The sequence below is a fragment of the Aythya marila genome (genome assembly GCF_965140915.1).
Source record: "Aythya marila genome assembly, chromosome: 1".
NCBI lineage: Eukaryota > Metazoa > Chordata > Aves > Anseriformes > Anatidae > Aythya > Aythya marila.
In genome coordinates, this window is record NC_139042.1 from 17,535,533 (window position 1) to 17,558,909 (window position 23,377).

At 41.3% G+C, this 23,377-nt stretch overlaps 1 protein-coding gene across 1 annotated transcript in view; it reads left to right on the top strand.

The window, feature by feature from the left end:
- Positions 1 to 23,030, top strand: part of DDX10 (DEAD-box helicase 10) — a gene marked incomplete at its 5' end in the record, with an annotated part of 189,928 nt that extends 166,898 nt beyond the window's left edge. Inside the window, 2 exons of the mRNA XM_082773114.1 lie at positions 10,034 to 10,167; positions 22,394 to 23,030. Coding sequence (XP_082629240.1) covers positions 10,034 to 10,167; positions 22,394 to 22,586 — 327 coding nt within the window. The 3' untranslated portion in view covers positions 22,587 to 23,030. The remainder of the gene's footprint in view (positions 1 to 10,033; positions 10,168 to 22,393) is intronic.
- Between the last annotated feature and the right edge of the window lie 347 nt (positions 23,031 to 23,377).

The window sequence follows — 23,377 nt, forward strand, 5'->3', positions numbered from 1 at the left end:
GTATACTGAATGCCCCTCCAAGTGAAAGCGAATTGTGGCCTGCATGCTGCTGCTAGAGGGATAGAGAAAAATGCATTAGCAATATCAATTGTAGCATACCACTTGGCTGCCTTTGACTCTAGTTCGTACTGGAGTTCCAGCATGTCTGGCACTGCTGCACTTAGTGGTGGTGTGACTTCATTCAGGCCCCGATAGTCCACTGTTAGCCTCCACTCGCCATTGGACTTCCGCACTGGCCATATAGGACTGTTAAAAGGTGAATGAGTCTTGCTGATCACTCCTTGGCTCTCCAGATGGTGAACTAACTCATGGATAGGAATCAGGGAGTCTCGGTTGGTGCGATATTGCCGCCGGTGCACAGTTGTAGTTGCAATTGGCACTTGCTGTTCTTCAATCCTCAGCAATCCTACAGCAGAAGGGTCTTGTGAGAGACCAGGCAGGGTAGACAGCTGCTTAATCTTCTCTGTGCTCAAGGCAGCTATGCCAAAAGCCCACCGGTACCCTTTTGGATCCTTGAAGTACCCTTTCCTGAGGTAGTCTATGCCAAGGATGCACGGAGCCTCTGGGCCAGTCACGATGGGGTGCTTTTGCCACTCATTCCCAGTTAGACTCACTTCAGCTTCCAATATGGTTAGCTCTTGGGATCCCCCCGTCACTCCGGAGATAGAGATGGGTTCTGCCCCTTGGTGGCCTGACGGCATTAGGGTACACTGTGCGCCTGTGTCCACTAAAGCTTTATATTTTTGCGGTTCCGGTGTGCCAGGCCATCGAATCCACACAGTCCAGTAAATCCGGTTGTCCCTCTCCTCTACCTGGCCAGAGGCAGGGCCCCACTAATCCTGGTCGGAGTATCTATCAATTATTTCTTCCAAACGTGAAGCAGAAATCTCTTCATCAGGGTCAGGAGTAATACTATTCCTTCTACTGCCTCTGGGGGACTGTTCAACAGAAACTGGGGCAGCAATCTTCCTAGGGGCCCTCTTTGTTGCTGTTGTATCTTTCCGTAGCTCACGTACCCGAGCAGCTAGGGCCGAGTTCGGTTCACCATCCCACTTCCTCATATCTTCCCCGTGGTCACGTAAATAAAACCACAAGGTACCTCGCGGTGTGCGTCCCGGATTCTCCCTTGTTTGAGCCGGGGACTGCTGGCGCTTGATGGCCGAAAGATTTTTCCGTTTAGGTGAGGACGAAGCTATGTGTTCATCTAACCGTTGGGACAGTTTCTCCACAGCTGAAATGCAGCCCCGTACTGGGGGAGAGAGATTTTCTTCATATTTATGAAGCTGGTTGGACACGGTATCCACAGTTGGCCCCATCCCCTCGTCCCAGCCCATGACTGCCAGTGTGCTGGCATGTGTTGGGGGTGCAGCTCGTACAAACTTCCGCCACATGGACGCTGTGCATTGCACTTCATCGGGGTCTTTAGGTGCCTGGGCGTTGTTTAAATCACTATAAAGCATCTCCAGCACAGCTAATTCCCGCAGCTGCTGGAGGCCCTTATCCATAGTGGTCCATTTGTTTACTTGGTAGACAATATCCTCTTTGTGGGGATACCTTTCTTTCACTGCTGTTAGGATTCGCCTCCAGAGGCTGATAACTTGTGCCTCTCTTCCAATTACTCTATCAATGAGTCTTTCTCTAGAAAGGGATCCCAGCTGCTTGGCTTCGTTGCCTTCTAGCTGTTGGGTATTGGCCCCACTATCCCAGCATCGAAGCAGCCAAGTGAGGATGTGCTCACCTGGATGGCGACTGAAGTCTTTCCGTATTTCTCGCAGCTCACTCAGAGATAGAGACCGAGTAGTTTCTGATTCATCTATGATTTCAGTCTCTTCTTCGCGATGTTGCCGTGATAACGCTGCTTTAGAGCCACTTGCCTTTTCCTCTTCTCCCTCATCCGTAGAAGGAGCTTCTTCCCTTACTAAACGACCTGATCTCCGTTTCCACTGTTTCGTCTTTACTACAGGGGCGACTGATACCATAGATGGTCGGTCCTCTAGGGTGGTCACAGTGTGTGCTGTCTCATTATCAAATTCAGGAACCTCCCTATCCCCTTGAGGGTGCTGGGCAATGTTAATTGACATCTGATAGGCGTAAGCCAGACCCCAGCAGAGTGCAGCCAGCTGGTGGAGTTCTCTGGTATTGCCAGGGTCAGGGCATACGTCTTTCAAACATTCCACCAGTTTTCTTGGATTTTGTACTTGTTCAGGGGTGAAATTTAGAACCATTGGAGGAGAAAACCGTGATAGGTACCTGCCCAAATCCCCCCACACACCTTGCCACCCACAACTTTGTCTGGGGACAGGTCCTTGAATAATATTCTTAATAAATTGCTTTACTTTGGGGAAGATGACAAACACTAGACCTAGTGATAGGAGGATAATATCTGACCAGGGGTATCCAAGATACTGAAAGGCTGCTGTAATTAGCCCACAGGGAGAAAAGTAGAAGGCACTGTAATTCCTAATATTTTCAATAAGATAATCTCCAGGAGACCAGGAGGATAACAATGCCGGGTTTGAATACCAAACAAAACTGAAGGCCAGTATGTTACAGCACAACATGATAAAAAAAACAAGCACAGACTTCAACACTTTCTCCGATCGGATGTAAAGGAAAAAAGAAAACAGAGAGTGGGCTATATACAACATATCCACACAGAAAAGTATTACCAGAAAACCGAGCATTATGACTACCAATATGTTAGTTGTAAATACTTCAATCAATGCTATTATTATCTCAACCCTCGAGCCCCACGTTGGGCGCCAAAAAGGACTGTGGTGGTTTTACTCAGGTGGGCAGCTGAGCTCCACCACAACCGCTCTCTCACTCCCCCTCTCCTCAAAGAGGAAGGGGGAGAAAATACAACACAGAGAACTCGAGGTTTGAGATAAGAAAGGTTTAATTAAAGGGAAAGGGAATGGGAGGAAAAAAAACAGAGACAAAAGAAGCAATCAGTCCGCGCGGAAGCACAGAGAGAGGAAAAATTATTCTCTACTTCCCATCCGCGAGCGGTGTTCGGCCACGTCCTGGGAAGCAGGGCCCCAAACGCGTAGTGGTTGTTCAGGAGGAACAGCCCCCTCCCCCAGGAGAGCCCCCCCTTTTATTGCTGAGTGTGACATCAGGTGTTATGGAATATCCCTTTGGTTGGTTTAGGTCAGCTGCCCCAGCAATGTCCCCTCCCCATCACTTGCCCACCCCCAGCCTGCTGGCTCTTGGGGGCTTGGAAGGAGTCCTGATGCTGTGCCAGCACTATGCAGCAATAGACACAACACTGGAGTGATATCAGTGCTGTTCCAGCTACGAGTGCAGAGTACAGCACTGTGTAGGCTGCTGTAGGGAAAAGGTGACTCCAGCTCAGACAGACCCAACACAATATTTCATTTCCAGTGCTACCAACCTAGTAACTTAATTTCTTCTAAGTTGTATTTTCATGTTTGTAGCATGAATTGCATTTAAGTTAACTGTATTGTGGTTTTATCCTGAGCTTTCACAACAAAATTGTATTAGTCTGCCCTTTTGTTAAAATGACATTGGTAGTTGTGGCTAGTAACAACTTGAAAAATCTTGCATTTACTGTAAGTATTCTACATTGGCCTTCTAGGAAGAAAATTAAAAGCATAAGTTCTAACTGTGAGGCATAACCGTTATAATTCAAATACAAATAAGAGCAGATACTTTGAAATAAAAAAGTTCTTTGTCCTCAACAGTTCATCTTGAGGTTGTTGAGTCTGTAATTTTAAATTTAGCAAATTATATTATCACTATATGCATTTGTTGTGCTGATATTAACTCTGATAGAGAATACAATACTTCATAGAGATTAAGATTACAGATAAAATGTATACCGACTACTGTGATAATCACAGAAACTTTAAAAATCAAAAATTTCAAAGATTTTTTTCACAGAAATTTCAAAAATTTAGAAGTGAATGTGGAAATATCTATGATTTTTGTGGGTTTGATGGCTCTCAACTGTGCTTGTGGCACGAGCCCTTTACAACATAAACTACTTTGGTATATTTACACAGCAAAGATTTGAATGTCAGTGTATGTGCATCAGTGTGTGCTAGTTTGGGCCATAGGGCTTACTTACCCATTCACTGATCATAAATTTTGAGCATATAGGAATGCTATGAAATAAAATTAGGTATTTACATGTACATTATTTGAGACAGTTGCTAAATAGCAATATTCTGCTGACTGAACTAGGCTAATTTTATTAATAAGTCAGATTGCTTAAAAAGAAATGCAGAATGACTGGATGAAACTGAACCTTGGCGTGACTGCTGATACTTGGGAAGGGTGAATATTTTGAAGATGAAGCTAAGAGGCGTCTCTCCTTTCTACCAGAACCCAAGATTGATACTCCTCCCAGAGGCGGGATGACAAGTTAGGTCATCATAGTGTCAGAGGCTGTCTGCCCGACCAACTTGGAACCTCAGTTTCTCCAGCTTTTGGTTACCAGCCTTTCTGGCCAGACCCATTGAACTTGACCAATCCTTCTGAAATAGTGGACCCTGTTCCTGTCCACATCTGCTTTCTGTTGTGTGCCTTGATCCGTTCTGTGTGCTTCACACCAAGAGAGCAGAAAGTCCTGTAACGACGTGTTCTCTGCTCTTCCTACCCTTTTGTGTACCACTTCCTACTTATCCACAAGAAGAAACTAGCCTAGAAGGATTGACAAAAACAGTTTTGGAAAGGATATGTATATTGCCTGTTCAGTGTCGCAGATGGTAGGGTAAATGACAATGGGAAGAAAGCTTGCATGACTAGATCACCTGGACAAGCTTGAGAGTTGGGCCCATGTGAACCTAATGAGGTTCAACAAATCCAAGTGCAAGGTGCTGCACCTGGGTCACGATAATCCCAGATGTGAGCACAGACTGGGAGAAGAACTCACTGAGAGCAGCCCTGCAGAGAAGGATTTGGGTGTTCTGGTGGATACAAAGCTTGACAAGAGCCAGCAGTGCGTGCTTGAGGCCCAGAAGGCCAACTGCGTCCTGGCTGCATCAACAGAGGGGTGGGCAGCAGGTGGAGGGAGGGGATTGTCCCCCTCTGCTCTGCCCTGGTGAGGCTCCACCTGGAGTGCTGCAGCCAGGTCTGGGCCCCCCAGCACATGAAAGATGTGAATCTGCTAGAGTGGGCCCATAGGAGGGCTGCAAAGATGATCGGAGGGCTGCAAAGATGGTCAGAGGGCTGGAGCACCTCTCATGTGAAGAAAGGCTGAGAGAGCTGGGGATGTTCAGCCTACAGAAGAGAAGGCTCTGGGGAGACTTCATTGCAACCTTTCATTACTTGAAGGGGACTTACAGAAAAGATGGAGAGCAACTTTTTGCTCAGTCAGATAAGGACAGGGCAAGGGGGATTCTTTTCTAACTAAAAGAGGAGAGATTTAGATTAGAGGTTAGGAGGAAGTTCTTCACTCAGAGGGTGGTTTAAGGCCCTGGCACAGGTTGCCTGGAGAAGCTGTGGATGCCCCATCCCTGGAGGTGTTCAAGACCAGGTAGGATGTGGCCCTGGGCAACCTCATCTAGTGGGTGGCATGATAAAAGTAGATGATCTTTAAGGTCCCTTCCAACCCAAGCCATTTGATGATTCTGTGATCACAATGTGTGAAGGTTAATCTTAAATACCACCTCATGCAACGTAGAAATGCACCCCTTCCCCTCTTAACTTGCAAGATAAAATCATCTTAAGACAGATTCTTGCCTCAGTGGAAAATGATGCTTTGTCACATCCAGTTAGAAGTGTTTTAATTCAGTTCAGGTGAAGCTGGATTTGAAGGCTATTGATGAGCTTTAGACAGTAGGCCATGTAGTTGCCCAGTTTCGTCATGGTTTACACAACTCTTTGTATATCAGGCCTGCACTTGGTTTGCTCCACTGGCTCCCCGTCAGTTTCCAGTGTTGTCTGAGGCTTTGTTCTTGATCTTCAAAGCAACTATTGGATCAAACACCCTGGCTACATCAAAGACTGTATTTCTATTTGTGAACTGCCAGAATAGCTGTATTCCTTTGGGGCAATGTAAGCGATGGGATATCAGAGCAACCACGCCTCAGCAGGGGGCTTACTTCTGGGTTAGGGTTTCAGGATATGAAAAAAACTCCCCGAGGCGAGCAGGTGAATCTAGAGTAAGATGGCTTAAAGGAAATGCTACAAAAAGAAGAAAGTTAACATTATTTTGAATGCTACCAGGTCATGAAAGGGACTACATTTTAAAATATCCTTTTATATGAATTTTAATACTCTAAATTTTAAAATTTGTGTAATGACCTACTAACAGTATTTAAAGCTTACTTTTGCATTGCGTTAAAATCACAAACATCACTTACTGGTAGAAGCCATGTTATTAACAAAAGCTAAAGGGTGACATAGCTCAAAAGGAACTGAAAGTTTTAGTAGAGTTAATAAATATTTTATAATGTGTGACCATTGACAGATGGAAATCAAGTCCGGTCAACTTCTAAACTAACTTTAAAACTCTTTATTTCTAGTGGACCAGAAATACTCCACCACCATGCTTTGTATAAAGTACTATGGACACATTGGCACCACTGAAACAATTCTTCCCCTGGCTCAACCTGATTGCAAGGGACAAATTAATTGGTTAAAAGGTTGAATGTAATAGTTGCAACTCCAAATAATTTAATTAGGTAAAAAAAAAAAACAAAACAAAACAACAAAACTATTAAATTAGATATAAATTAAATACCACAATGAACGTATTCTGTAATTTAATCTTGGAAAATGTGAAGTTTTCTGTCTGTGTATAGGTTTTCATGGCATATTTTTTCAGCTTTCCCTTTATCTCATGATAATAGATAATATTCACCTGAACACCTATTGAATGCTATAAGAGAGACAGCATTTTGCTATTTAAAAAAAATTAACCCCTTGAGTGTTTGTTTTCTGTAAAAGATGCATCAATTTCTTCATTTGAAGCTCCTCTCAGTTGTGCTGCCTAGCACAACTACCTATCTTCATCATATTCATCTTGCTTTATAGGAAAACTGAGTTGTTGTATCTTACAACAAAGGCAATGAGAAGTTGTATTGTCTTCAAGCAGAACAAAAACTCTAGCTGATTCTGCCCTGTTTGCCTCATCTTATGTGCATTTCCAAAATGCCTGAAGTGAGTTACTGTTATGTGGTACACGTGGCAAGTTGATGGCAATGAAGTTTACAAACCTTCTATATTCTAGGATAGGCATTTTGCTGATTTTTTTTCTGTAAAGTTTTTGCATAAGAATAGTCTCCTTATGCCCTAGAGGGAAATGATGTAAACGCAGAAATGTTTCTATCCCAATGCCATATCAAAACTGAAAGACTTCCTAGAAAGTTTGTATGATCTGGAACTAGACTGCAAAACAGAAGGGGACAACCTGTCTGGTGGAGTAAAAGAGGTACCTTACTATTTTTATTCTACCAAGGGGTAACAAGCTAAGTGCTACTGAATCCTGTTCTCCTGACTGGCCTGATGTGATGATTGAATGGGTTTCTGTCCACAGTTGAACTTCGTAATAAATCATGCTACAAAGCACATTATCACTAACCTTAGACGTAAAATACAGATGGTCCAAATCTATTCTTCAGTTAATACTGACTTTGGTAGTCATTGCTCTCTGTAGCATCCAGTCCCAGTTCTCTAAATTGCATCCTATTTGTAAGTTTTATATAAGGAGTTTTTGCAGGTATTATCTTGAGCTATGATGTGATTTTTTTCTCCAGTTCTTGTGGTGAGTAATGTGAAGTCACAAGACTTCTTCTTCCTGACTGGCTGATAAAAATTTGAAGCAAGAGTGAAAAATAATGAGTTTTTGTTGTTCAACTGTGGATGATAAATGTTCAAGCTCAAGGTCTTAACAATTTCAGGGTCTTACGAGTATTATAATGAATATGTAACAGGCAGTGCTCATAAGAAATATGACCTCATGATTCCTGATGAATTAGAGGCATCTTTGCCAATTATTTCTCTTGTAATAGTGAGCATTACCTTGAACAAGTCTCTGCAAATTTTCTGCTGTAAAAATGAATATGAGTGTGTAACGAAAGTGAAGGCTTGATCTGTGTGTGTGTAATTGTCTTATGAGCATATATATAAATGACAAAACTTAAGAAATGATGCAATATCAACATTTTGCCGACATAACTGAGAATATGAATGTGAACAGCCCAAGTCTTAAAAGATGACTGCCATTAAACGTTAGCCTTCTGTGGCATAGTGTTACACAGAAATATTAAAAATATTTTGTTCCATATCAGAGCTTTAAATACTGTTTCTCTTTTGCTTTTTTATGTATATTGTTATGTGCTACTTCTAGAGAAAGAATAGATGCAGTGGGACAAGTAAAGAACAAATATTTAATGTTTAAAAAAATTTGAAAAAAGCTATAATTTAATGCAGGATGCTTTTTCAATATGGAAATGCTTTAGAAAAATGTAACCTTCAAAATAGTTTTCTGTTGAATTAATAGTGCTCTGTGATGTTATACTAAAAGATGAGCTAGAGGATATTTTTGGAAGCTAGAAAATACTTTTTGCTCTTGATTTTGTTGTGAAGTTTTGCATCTGAAGTTCCCTGGTAATCAACATGCTTTTCAGTAGGTGGTTATATTATTGTAGGTAGTTCACAGTGCTGCTGAGTCTGATGATGCCCTTAGTGATTTTATACACCCACCTGTGCAATGACCTTTACTAGTATTTCAAAATAATCAAGAATAAAATGCATGCTTAGTATGTTTTTCTTCTGCCTTCTAACAGCAAATCTGGCTTTTAGCACTTTCTCCTGCTTGCTTTCAATGCTTTGGGGAAGTGTCACTGGACAAGCTCTTGCAGTGATGGCTAATCTTGCCCCAAGCAGCTTGTTTCCTTCCACCTACCGTATGTGTCAGTATAATAGGGACCTTTGATAGGGGTTGGCTTTTTTTGTTTGTTTTTATTCTGATGAGGCACATGCACTTGAAGAGGTTGTTCTTTTAAAACCATGGCCTGGAGGTGGATGGAAAAATCAGAAGAAAAATGAACTTCAAATATTTAATTAAGTGAAGTTATTCATAGAATGAAGTGTCGTTTAAATGAGTGCTGTTTTGGAAGCTCAGCCATGTGAATATTGCTTAGAAATGTAAACAAAAGGTAGCAATGTCTTTAATTATAGTTTATTTCCATTTGTTTTGTTTTGCACTATAAAAATGCATGAATCTAGCATTTGTGTTGCTTATAAATGCTTGTTTTGTGTGTGTGTGTGTGTGTGTGCATATGCAATTGCATATGCCCTCCAGCCCATCTGCTTTCTTTGTGCCTGTTAGCAGTAGTGATATTTACAAAAGTGGTGCCGTTAGTTCAGGACTGTGATGGGCAGAGTGTATATTTCCAAAGCAGTCAGACTAATTAGATTAACCATTATGAAGAAGTAGCTTCTGTGTCCTCTTTGTTAAGGAATTTACAAGGCGCTGCTGCACCCTGGGTGAAACTTGCCTTCCCCATCTGGGAGATGGGGGCTGCTGGGAGGGAGCCGGAAGACCACACATCACTTGTGGTGGATGGCAGAAACTCTCATAGGACAGTTATTTCAGCTCAAGTAACATTTTGGGTTTTAACTGCAAGGACAACCGTCTGAGTTTTAAATCAGGGTGTTATAAAGTACACCTTACCCAAGTGATTAATGTGTCCTCTGGCTCGCATCCCTTTGCTAGTGTGTTTGAGAGACAGAGAGTTTCATATTAAATACTTTCAGATGACTGTTGATCAGTTGCTGCCAAAATCTCTTCCAGTTTTGGTAGATTTAAGATGATGGTATTACGAAGAAAGAATTTGAATGTAAATCTTTGAGCTTCATTTTGAATAGTATTTCTTCAGCCTTTAACAGCCTGGAACGGTGATGATGGCAGAAACGATTCTGTTTTCCTGGCTATACTAGTGGTGGCCTTTGAGTGTGGTTGGATGTTTTTTGTTAGTGCATCACTATTAATGGAGTCATGGTAATTAGCATGGATTTGTTTGCCTGTCTTAATAACTCTCCGTTTGTCACCTGGCAGGTTGAAGATGAAACAGTGGCTGTTCTAGCACACAGTGGAAGTGAAGACGAGTTTGACCCAAGTACTCTTCCAGATCCTGATAAATACAAAGATTCTGATGAAGAGCAAGATTCAGAAAGTGAAGATAGTCATAGGTATGTACCTGTCCTCTACATTGACTTTAAAGTACTTGTTTTTTAGAAACTGCTGTTCAGATGTTAAGAATTCATTTCACAGTCATCTTGTTGCTTCCAGTACTTAATATTTAAGAGTTTTTCTGTTGTTGTTAGGAAGCTACTAAACAGAATCTGTTCAAAAGGGTCTCATTTCCTTTTGTGAAGCTGAGTGAGAAAAGATTTTTTTGAGTCAGTGTTGAAGGGATCTCAGTGAGAATGTTCCACAAGCGAAAATCTTGACTAATTCCCAGGAGGTTTCATGCATTTCAGAAATAGGTTTCTCTACTGTCACATTCCAGGCTCTGTTTGAAGAGAAAACATTGAAGTCACTTGAGGATTTACATGAGCCTTCTGTACCTGTGTTCTATTAAATAGATTAGTACATGGTAAAACTTGAGTTGCATGATTGATTCAGCGTTGCTCAGACTCATCAATACTACAAAAGAAGTGAAATCTGAGTTAGTATAATGACATTAACTATGTTAGACATTTCTTGTTAATTTTAAAGCACATTTTTAATTATATAAAACAGGAGATTTTGTTCCTTGTAGTTTAACAAAAAAGCACAGGGTGGGGATGAGGATCCGTAGCTGATGGTAACATTCTGCATGTTTTAGCACATACTGCAGGAAGACCAAAGGATTCCAAGTGAAGTCCTGTGTGTTTTTTGTCATTGGCTTCACAGCAACAAGAGGTCCATCTGTGTGTTTCTGACAAAAAGCCTAATGTGTAACAGATTCAGAAACATATTATTGACACTTAGTGCTGTTAAGTGGGAGTCAAGATCTTTATTTTGCTCTCTCCTAGATGTCTAGGTTTAGAAATCTCTTGCTTTTCACATCTGAATCAGCTAGATCTTAGCAGCTAGTTTGTCACTAGCCCTGATGTGGCTGCCTGCTGTGGGGATGGGATGCAGGACTGGGTGTTGGGACATGGATTTGAGAGCTGGATTACCCAAAGTAAACAGCTGGTAACCATGCCCCCTTTATCCCCTTTACCAGTGTGTTGGTCATTAGAACTGACAAGGATAGGGTAAATGCAGAGCTTTTCCTAAGCAGCAGTAAATCGTTCCTTTTTCGTGCAAGGGGGAGAAAGAGGCTAACTGTAACTGAATTATAGTTCCTTCTGTATATTTATTTCTCTGAGCTGATTCAGTATCTCTATGCCATGTAAATGAGTGAAAAGGCTGGGTGTAAAATATCAATACAGCCTTCTAAAAACAGGCAGAACATCAGAGACCCACTGATACTTAACGAGATTCTTTCGGTTCCTGCAGTATTTATGACAGCTTGACTCTACTCATCGGCTTTTGGTGGGAGTAAGCAGCATAATTTGTTAAAGATGTTCTTTAATGAAGTTTAAGATTCAGCATTTATTGAGGAGGGTTATGTAAGAGGATTTGTAGATTGCTTTTCATGTGTTACTGGAGTTCAAGTATATCCGTCCATACTTGATAAATGCATTCTCTAGTGGTATTTTTGTATTGCATGGAGCAGAAGTGGGTTAATACGGTGAAATTTTTTATCAGCTTCACCCAGATAATATTAGAAATGTGGTTAATATTGCCTTTTTAATATATGAGATTCTGATGAGTAATGCCTGGATATAAGGCAGCAATTTGAGCCAGAGGATCCTGTAGAACCCCATTTTGTTGGACCGTCTCTGTTCTGACATTAGCTGTAAGATAGAGACCAGAAGAAGAGTGTATTTAAGAATTTTGATTTACAAAGAAGATTAACAATGGTGCCTGGAGAAGTATTTCAGGATGCTAATGGGACCTTAGCAGTGACAGTTCTGTCATTTTGTCTTTGAGAGCAAATTCTGAGCTGACTTTGGTAGTAATGCTTTGCTGCAGGTTAAAAAATAAATAAATTGTGGAGAGGGAATCTTGAGATAACAGGTAATCACTGGTAGTGCATTTCTTGGAAGGAATAAATCAAGAGTTTATTGGGAAAGTCGGAAGTAGAGCTTCAGTAGGAGGTTGGCCACCAAGCAGTATTTGTGTTGTTAGTTAGTATGTCACTTTTGAAGGACAGATTCCTGGAATTGATATAGCTGATGTACCAGCATGTGGGTGGGAAGAAATTACCCACAACTGAGTACAGGAAACCTTAGTGCCTAGGGCGTTTCCTAATTACTCCTAAGTTGTTATGTACTTAGTGTAGGAAAAAGGTACTGTAGTGCTGCATTTCTTAAGCTAGATTCAGCATTGTTTCAGTTTGTAGGCTTAGCTAGGAAAGGCTATCTCAACAATACCAGGTTTTGTAGAATAACTGCTTAAAAATGTTTTGAAAAAGTGATGGGGGCGGTCATTTTAAAATTTGGGAACTTTATTTAGTTTATGTTCAGTATCATTAAATAACCATTTACTAGGGAAGATCGCTTCTGTCTCTCTTTGATGTATTCTTACATCACTTCTTATATTAATCCCTTCCCCAAAGATGTCAGCTAGACTCAAGATCTACTAAGCTTTAAGAATAGAAGCTGATAGGGTTGGACAGGTTCTTGGCAGCAGTAATCAGTGCAGTTTTTTGGAATCAGCAGCTGACCTGGCCCACTGGAGCCAAAATGTCAGCTCACAGTGAGGGATAAGGTTAGGGCCTTGGTCATTACCTCTTCCTGTGAGGCGGGACGGAGAAGGAAGAACATATTTAAAAGGAAAATGGGAGCGTAGTAATACTTTCTGACAAAGTATTTTCCTCAGAAAATCTCAAAACATTTTACAGAAGAGGTCAGTATGGTTTTTATAGAAAGGAATGTTGAATCACAAAGTAACTTCAAATTGTGTTGGTGACACAGGTCTGGGAATAAAATTCAGGTACCCTGGGGGCCTATTGAGTGCTCTGACTGCTAGACACAGCGTTCCCTTTGTAACTAGGGGGAGAAAATGGTAACTAATCTTTTAAATATTTTAGTTATATTTTTCAGTATGCCAAATTTTCACATATAAACTTAATACCATGCAGACCCAGTTTTTGCTTTACCATTTTATTGGTTTTGTCCTCACTTTAATTACCTTTGCAGGGAATAGTTTTTTTGAACTTCTCTGTGCTTACTGTATTTCAGTTTCTCCCAAGAAGATTAGTTTTGAATGCAATTTGGGATGAAAAGAGTAATTTTGAGCACAAAAAAAAAATGCTATATATATGATCCAACTTGAGATGACATATAGATTTTTTTTTCTGCCATGCATTACGTCTTGTCAGGTTTTCCTTTAATAAGTGTACTTTAAGTATGTTGTTTGGAGCATGTTTGGAGGTGACCTTGGCATGAAGTGCAATGGTGGAACGTTTTCCATGCTACAATGCTATCTACGTTTTGTTCATTTATTTGAAAGATAGCTTAAAATCTAGAAGAGGTTTGCCAACAAAATAGTCTTTTCCCCTTTTCCTTTTCCTTTATGAATTTCGCCTTGAGCCTGGCAAAGAATGATTTATTTTGAAGGTCGGATTTTATTTGGTGTTTGAAACCTAGGCATGTGTGGAAGTTGCTTTGTCTAAAAAATCATATTTCAGGTTTTGAATAGGAGAAGCGAAGGCATATCAAATAAAATTTTATCTTATAATTTCTTTAAATTAAAAAGGTGTACATGCAAAGAATCTGTTGAAACATAGTTTCTGTTATGATTTTCACATGCAATATCAGGATATTTTTGCCATGCAAACCCTGCTGACTTAGTTAAGTGTTTAGCATTCATTTTATGACTGCAAAGTTGCAATTCTGTTTTTCTTCCTTAAGTAATGTATTTGTGTAAATCTTTCATGTCCATTTAGTGTTTGGGGAGGTTATAACCTAGTTGGGTTGCTTTTTGGTATCAGTTTTGGGGTTTAAGCTTCCTCTGGCTAGTAGCAAAACATTGGGGTAATGCAGGCCTCGAGAATGCCGAGGCTTGAGGCCTGACAGCCCGACCCTGCCTGCCGGGTTAAAGCACCACAACAATACCAGTCGTGGTTGTTTGCCCAGAATTTTGGTTGACTTTTCAATAATGGAAAAGGTACTTTACTTCTTCAAAGAGATTTTTTTAAGTTATCTTTCCCCCCCCTCATCTTCACACAACCAGACTGAATGCTTTCCTGCTTTTAGTCCTTACTCTGTTTGCTGGAGGACTAGAGAAATGGATCGTAAATGTGTTCAGTCTTTTTGAAGAAGGGATGAGGACAGAAATTTTCAGTGTGTGTCAAATTGCTTCAAATTCCTCTCCAGCCTTTAAGCTGAACGGAAATTAATGATGTCCCTGAAAGCAGTTGAAAACAGAACAGTTATGATCGATAGGTAGACACTGAGAGTTTGCTGGAAGAGTAGGCCACATCAGTTTATGCACTGCTCTGATGGGAAGAGTGCTACAGATGAACCTGTAACATCAAAGACCACCATTCTGAGTTTATTGCCAACAGTGATATCTAGAATTAGGTAGCAGAGACACCAGGGTGAGTTATAGTTGGAGACAGGCTGGGAGTGGGTTTGTACGTCAGGGGTAGAGGCAGTAACTAACTCAAAGGAGGGGAGAGAACAGCCAGGGCAGGCACACAAAAGGAGGAGAATGAAAAATGGTGGGGTGCTCACAAGGGCAGGAGCAGAGAATAATGGTGGGTGACAACGTGCTGATGGATTTGAAGGTGACAGGATCCAGGAAAAATTAAATTTCTAGGAGTGCCTGAAAGGACTGTGCCAGGATTGAGAGCCATTGACGTGCAGCGCAGCGTGCTGCAGTTCATCTAGAGCTGACTTGGGCCTGCCAGAAAAGCAGCAGTCATGTCTTTACAGATTAAATAGATGAGGCCAGGATGAAGGCTTGAGTGCTGACGCATGATTGTCCATATTGCCCACAACTGGTGGGATTTTGGGCAGTGCCAGCTAGAGCTCCTCTGGGCAAAGGCCCAGCGTATTTCAGTGTGGTAGGACAGGCCAAGGACTGTTTCCAGGAGGCAGTGTTGATGAAACCGCATTTCTTCTCTGTTCTCTAGCTCTGAAGAACGCCTTGAGGCACTTGTTAGATGGACTGGGAGCTGTGGGCTGCGTCTGTGCATCCCTTAGCAGACTTTTGTGAAAGCAGAGGCACAACTGAAAGTGGAAGCTTCACTGAAGGAAATTAATTCAGAGCTGGAGAAAGAGAAAATCAAGAAAACAGAGGATTTGAATGCCCAATAAGCCATAGGGCTAAAGGAAAATGGTAGATGAAGAGGCTGTTGAGCATGAGACCATGGAAAAGTGATAAACATTTTGCTGAGAGAGAAAACAGGTAGAGGGGATGTATGAATGGAATGAGGAGGAAGGATGATGGAGATCCTGTGGGACAAGAAGAGGCAAGAAGTCTTGCTGTCACTGGGGAGGAGGGGCTTCTGTTAAATCAACAGTGATGCCTCATGCACCTTCCTTAAAATTGTCCCTGAATTATTTGACGAGTGAGTCACTCTAGGGGCCGTGAAATACCAAGATAATGATTTTATCAAAACCAAATCAGTTGAAAGCAGCATACAGTGAAATTAGGCTTTGAAATTGGAAAATACAACTCTGTTCTGTTCTATATTTTCAAAATTCAGAGATTTTGCAAGAAGTGTTTGGATTAAAATAGAAATAAATATGTTGGGCTATACCACCTACTACTTGCTTTAAAGGAAAAAAGTGCTTCTGAAAGGGGTAACTCAAAGCAAGTAATGAGACCTAGGGTATCTTCCTTCAGCAGTCTTTAAAAATAGAGACCATCTGTCCATGGTTTAAGAAATCAAAAATGTTGTTATTTTTTTTTCCCCCTCTATCCTCCCCCCAGCATTTTTTTTTAAACTAGGGGAGCTATACAAATAATGAGTTAAAATTGCCTTTGAATAGAATTCCCTTCCAGCAATACCTCCACAAGCTGAGTAATTAATGACTCCAAGCATGTAATACGAGATTAATTTTTGTATATCTAGCAACATTCATCATATTTGGTTTAAGGCTATCAATGTAAATTGTTAATGAGGTGAAAAATTTAAGTGTATCAAATAGGGTGAAAGAAAATCAGCTGGTTTTCTTAAATACTTATTTTGCAGTCAAATTGGGTTTCTGGTATTTCTAATCCCTTAACCTCTTTATATAAAAATATGGGAGAAGAACAAAGTTACGAATGACCTCATCATTACCTTCTGTAAATCTTTATTAGGTGTGACTGATCATGTTAACTCTTAGATCAGCATGGGAGAGATTCTGGATTTCATAGAATAGAATCACAGGATCGTTAAGGTTGGAAAAGACCTCCAAGATCATGTCGTCCAGCCATCCCCCTACCACCAACATCACCCACTAAACCCACTAAGCACCACGTCCAACCTTTCCTTAGAATCATAGAATCATAGAATCATTTAGGTTGGAAAAGACCCATAAGATCATGGAGTCCAACCATCAGCCTGGCACCACCAAGTCCACCACTCCTTGAACACCCCCAGGGTCAGTGATGCCACCCCCTCCCTGGGCAACCTGTCCCAGTGCCTGACTGCTCTTTCTGAGAAGAAAATTTGAGGGGAAAGGAAAAATGTCTTTGTTCTGGTACCATTTAGTTTGTGATTTTATGGCTAGTCAGCAGGTTACAGGTATGCAAGTCAGTAGTCATTGCTGCTCAATTATGTACCTTGTTTTATTTTGAAAATTATGGGCAAATGGCAGGTTTTTTATACCATGTTCAATATTTTAAACCTAGATGCTGAAGTTGACCTGCCAAGTTGTTGAGATGATTCATCTGCAAGTCATGGTTTTCCCTCTAATCACAGCATCACAGAATGGTTGAAGTTGGCAGGGCCCTCTGGAGGCCGTCTGCTCCAACCCTGCCCAGGCAGGGACACCCAGAGCAGGCTGCCCAGGCCCACGTCCAGGCGGCTTTCGGGGATCCCCAAGGAGGAGACCCCACAGCCTCTCTGGGCAGCCTGTGCCAGGGCTCCGTCACCCGCCCAGCACAGCAGTGCTGCCTGGTGCTCAGAGGGAGCCTCCTGGGTGCCCGGCTGTGCCCATGGCCTCCTGTCCTGGCACTGGGCACCACTGAGCAGAGCCTGGCCCCGGCCTCTCTGCACCCTCCCTTTGGGGATTTAGGGACACGGATGAGATCCCCCTGAGCCTCCTCTTCTCCAGGCTGTTACATGAGTAAGTTCATGAAGGCCAGTACTTAATGTTCTGATAGCCAGAAAATACCTGTAAGAAAGGCATTGTAAAAAATCTCTTTCAGGGCTTAATCATGCTATCCATCTACAAAATGGTATGGAGCAAATATGGTATTAGTATTTCTTAAAATTCTGTAGTTTATAAATTAGTTATCAACAATTGGAGGGTGATAGGCAGGCAGAGAAAAAAATCTGAAGAATGTCAGTGCTGTGTTAAGTTTAGAAGGAATGAGCGGATGCAAGGGTTAGGTGGGTGGCTACTTGTATCTCCAAAGGCAGCAGTGCATTTTGGGGAGAGTTATGCCTCTGACAGATGGATGTAGAGCAAAATCAGGCACCTTCAACTGGAGCAATTTAAACCCAGAACAGTGTTATTTGATCCATTTGAGAATCATATGAATAATATCAGTTTTCAGATTGTTGTATAAAGATAAGGTAGAATTGCTCTGCGTGAATACATTGAGTGGAAACCAGCGGCCTAGGGCTGGATCAGATCCTGTTGCTTCATGGTTGCAGCAGTGTCTGCCCAGGAAGGGGCAAGAAAAGGGCTTCAGCCACCCCCTTTGAATCCTCTGCCACTTGTCTGCTAGAACCTTTAGGAAGTAAAGATGACAATGGAGCAGAAGCAAGATGTTGGTGGTTGGTTTGGGTGCTTTTCCTCAATCATTTCCTCTGCATGCTTCCCAGGCAATACGAAGAAATATTCAGCATATTGTCCTGCTGGTCTGATTTCTGTTTGAGTATTTTTTCTTGTTCCAGATTGTAGTGCTTTAGCTCCAAGACATACTCAGCTTGTCTTGTGCTTCTAGTACGATTACACTGGTATTTCATTACAAGTAGATTAATCTTCCCTTTTCCTGCAATTGTTTTTTATAAATCTCGTTTTAGAGCGGTTTTGATTTACATCAGTAGAATGGCCAGTAAAGGGAATAACACAAGACAATATATTTTCATTACCATTTCTGTGTGCTATAGCATTCTGACAGCAAGTAAGAAAGAAGCTGCACTGGGCTTTGCGGAAGGGACTGCAGTAATTAATCTTCATTAGGACTGCTGCCATGGCCTTATGAATTAAAATTTATTACGTGGAAGACGGTTTGTGGCACAACATGTTTGATTAGCAAAATGCCAATATTTACGGTATAAATTATTCCTAACTTTTCTGAACTGTATTTTATTAACAGATTCATTCATTATTCATGTACTTTTCTTTGGGAAAGAGGTCGTGGCAGCTGTATTACAGTTTGGGAGCTCAACTCATGGCCTGCAGTTCAGTGGGGAGGGCAGTTTATTTCCAAGTGCTGCTAAACCTCGGCTCCAGAGCAAGCTCTGATAAATGGTAACTGAAGCAGAGCCTGTCTGGAGAGCTCGGAGTTGCTGCTGTTTAACCAGCAGCTACGCAGCTCTGTGGCCTCACGTCTCAAATGGTTGAGTCAAAAGCACATAAAAGCTAAACCTCACAGAGCAGAGGTTGGCCAGACCTTGAAGTCCAGATGCAGGTTGAATATCAGGAATTTAAATAATTTAATTTTTTTTTTTGGTCTGGTATCTCCTCAAAACACACTTTTAAGATTATTTGTTAGTGGTTAAATGAAGAGAGTTCCCTGGTGTCTTGCTGTCAGGGTCTCATACCCCCTGTTGCCCAGATGCCATACCCATATATGCTGGCATTCATTCCAGGGCCTGGATTCAGAAAATATGCTTTAGTGCTTGTGCAATAATCATTACCTGTGACAAGACAGTATCTTCCTTTGTTGTTACAGCTGTGTGAATGGTGACCCCAGAAATCAGTGTGAGTGCAGATAAGTCGGCTATGGGTGTCTCTTCGCCTGTGTAAGCACAGCCCTGCCCAGTAAATCACTCCATCAGCAGTGTCAGGACGTGTGGGCAGCTCGGGCTGCTGCAGCAATGACAAACTGAATTGCACCAGATGGTGAAAGGAAGGAATTGTAATCCAGCTGTACGTGCCGCTTTCTGAGCGTTATAAATAGGAGACCGAGAGACATGTTGGCTTTGGCTTGGATCTGAATGGTGGATTTGCTTTCTAACTACGTTTTTATGTTAGAAAATAATTCACCTCAGAATTACTTTATTTTATTTTGGCTGCTGCTGGGGACACCAGCTGGTAGTGCATCGGTGTGCGTGTACGTGAGGAGTAAGGGGCCATTTATATCTCTGGAAAGGGACCAACAGTAAAAGGCTTGCTCTGCAGGGAGGGCTGACAAGAGGTCAAGGGAGACCATGGAGGAATTAATTTGACAAGAAGTGCGTAACTCATCCCCATATAGCTGCTTTCACATACCCACCTTCCTTTTGCACGTGAGAGCTGCACCTCATACATCTCTAGAGAGCTTTCTGTCTGACCAGTTGAGGAGAGGCACTGAAGGGAGAGTGGGATGCGCCTTGGTGTCATGACGGCAGGTATCTCTCCTGGTGGCCCCATGGCACCTTTTCGCTGCCTTCATCCTTTTTGAAAGCTCCATCTCTGCTCCTCCAGAGTAGTCCCAGAGCCACACCACCAAACTCACCAAACCAACCACACCACTCTCCACACCACCAAACTCACAGCCGCTGTCTTTCACCACCCTTTGTCCCAAAATCATGACCTTATTTGTACATTTCACCCTCAGTGTGGCTCTCTGCTTTTTCTCCTAAGTATCCCTTACCAAATACTGTCTTGTTTCTACTTGTGCATCAGGAAAGCACAAGCCTTTAGCTCCCTTCACTCAATGACTTTTCTGCCATTTTCACGTGTCACACATTCCTCCTTGTTTACTTCTGGAGCTTACAGCCCAGTAGGGGTCAAATTAGTGTGAAAATACACCTGCTGCTGACGTGTAGACACATCTTTAGGATGCACGATTAATCTAGCACCATGATCCCACAGTAATAATAAGAAACAGCTTGACTCAACGTAACCTTTCCACAAAGCTTGTGATGAAAGTTGTTGTCATTGTGCTTTTGTTTGTGGAAAAAATCAGAAGCCTCACAGTTCCTTTAGAACGTGCTTTAGAGTTAAATTTTACAACTTGCAAACGTCCCAACTCCAAAGTGAAATGCTGGATTTTTGGCATTTAAGGTCTATTTCATAACTTGTGAGATGTCTTTGTTATTGAATTCGTGTCCTAGATGAAGCATTAGTCAATTATGAACGCAAAGTAGGCTTCAGAGTCCATTCAAATGCTGGAAATAATTAACTCTTTTGCAAACAAGCTAAGAATGCTTTTACTTAATGAGGTTTCAGCCTTAATGCTTCTAAAGCAAACCCCCATAATCTGTCCTGATTGAAGAGGACACTATGAAACTCCATCCCAAACCCACAGTGGCCACTTAGGAAAGGAAGCCTTGAGAATCTTCTTAAATACTCTCCATATTGCTTTAATGTTTATGGAATATCTTAAGCACAGATGACTGAAAAAAACAGCCCTTACCCCAGAAAAGGAGTAAAATGAACATTGGTAGCAAGCACTGAAAAGCTCCCCCCATGCAAATTACAACTCAGAACCAGCAAGTTACTACAGCCTTCGAAATGTCCCAATTCCAGGAAAAATGCATAGTCATCAGCTGTTGCTTTGCACTAGTTCTGGCTAGGAAGGGGAAGAGCCATATAAGTTTAGGATGATTTATTTTAATTGTGGGAATGTGAGGTACCTCTCATAGGTTTTTCCTCCTCTCCCTGTGTTGTAATGAACGGGCAGGAGCTGGCAGTGCTCTGCTGTGGAAGGTGGGGTAGGAGAGAGTAGGAGGCAGCTGCACGCCCTCTAAGCAGCATTTCAAAGTGAAATATTAAAAAAAACAAACAAACAAAAAAAAAAACACAAAAAACCCTATATTTACACTGAAGTAATTTCAAAAATTAGGGAAATTAAGAGAAAATTCTTGTTGAAACAATTTTTGAAGGAGATTCAGTCTTCTAGGTAGAAATTTGCCACATTGATTTGAAAATCTGCATTTAACCATCTATTTTTTTTAAAAGTCCAAACTCGGTCCTTGGATTTATTTTATTTATTTTTATTTTTATTTTAATACAAACACACAAAACTGTGAATGTCATTTTGTTTCAGTTAACCTATTTGTATGGAGTGGTCTAGTGTGCAAGGGGCTGCATAGTCCTTTTTTTGTACAAATTCTCATTCTCCCCTGTAGCGTCTGACAGCCAGCTCTGTGTAGCCTGTTACACAGCTATTACATCTCAAATTAGATTTTGTTAGATGAAATTACTTTAATCTTAAAAGGTTTATAACAAATTTTCTGTGTTACGAACAAAACCTATGCAAGGATAATCTGTACAACAATGACAAAATCCTTTTGTAAAATCTTCTCTCAAGGCCCAGGTCCAGCCAGCGTGAGGGATGTAAGGAGGAGGCCGGTGGTGGGCTCGGGCTTTCCTCCTCTTGCTGTCATCTGGCCAGGGGACAGAAGTCACAGTGGTAAAACAGATGCACAGCTGTTTTGTCCAGACTGAGGGGGCTGCAAAAGCCAAATGGTTCCAGTTTTAACAACGGCAGCAGAAGGAATGGGAACTCACCAGGAAAAGTAACTGGGTTTGGTTTTGTCTCTTCCTCTGATGGCAAAGAAGAGGTTGATAGCTTCCAAGGACTTATTCTGAAAGAAGGGGAAAGAGTGGCTTGGATGAGATGGACCCAAATCAAAACTGTGTTAAGTCAGGGTAGGATTTGCCAATGAAATGACAATTCTCATATTTATATTGTGGGTGCATATTTATTTCAGACAAAATCCTGAAAGCATGTCAAGGCCCACTGACATATTACTAAACCAGTTTTGTCAAGTTGTCTGTCACTGTATAAGGCAGTGAATATTGGATAAGGCTGATGGCAATATCCTGATAGACTGTAATCAATTAGGACAGCAGAACATCCACCACCACCTCGGTCTGAAAGCAGCTCTAATTTAGGCATGCAGAGTTCATCAGCTTCTGTTGTGTCACCCTTCTGAATTGTAATTTTGTTTGCCCTTATCTCGACATAAATATGCCTTGTTTAAAATGAATTGTTTGATTACATGATGGTATCGATTACCACAGTTGTTAAAAAAGAGTAATTGATTTGTTTCTGCAGTGAACTTGAGGAGAAGAGAGGAAGAAAGAAAAGAAGCTACGGTAGCAGTAATGCAGCAGAAGAAATGCCTCTGAAAAGAAAGAAGGCTAAATTCAGCCAAGAGGAAGAGGATCCCTTTTTGCCATTGGATACTGGGCTTTCTCTGGCAGAAGACGAAGAGCTTGTGCTACAGCTGCTCAACAGTCACAGATAATTATTTTCCTGCAGGTTTTCTTTTCAGGGACGTCTTCACAATTTTGTCAGTAGTCTACACAATTTGGCATCTGGGCAGATGGGTACCAGTGGATGGAGAAAAATGTTTTCCGTGAGCAATGGCCTTGTCTTGTATTGACTTGAAGATTATAGACAAGGTTTAGTTTGGTATATAAGGCTTTCTAAACCAACTTTCTGACCTAAATCCCTGTATGTCATTTTGCCATAACAGGTTTATAAATTCAAATCGACAGGTTTTGAAACAATTATCATTTTTTTTAAAAATGAGTAAATAATTAATCTTGCTTAAATAAAAATACAATGTTCCTTTCTTGTCTGTGTCAGATTTGCTATTTTGGAAGATAAATGTGTCCTAAGATTACTGAGGAAGTATTGTTGGCAGCTCAAACCATACTACTTAAAAATAAAATAGTTTTTTTTTTTCCTTCTGTGTACCATGCACATGTATTTAAAATATTTTATTAAAATTCCTGAAGCTTTGGTATAAACATCTGTTATCTATTTTGGCTTCATTTTGCAAGCATTTATTTATCCATCAGTTAATAATTTCTCTTATGATTCTGTGACTTATATCAGGCAATTCATAAAACCACTTTTAGAAGGTACATTCTTGGGTTTGAATGCCATATGAGTAAGATCACAGTGATGCTCCCAAAACTATCACTGCCTGATAAAATCGGTTACAAGGTACAGATTTTGTGGTAGGAGCACCTGAAAGACTTACAATCAGGAATCAGCTACTTTTTTTTTTTTTTTTTGGTAGACAATATA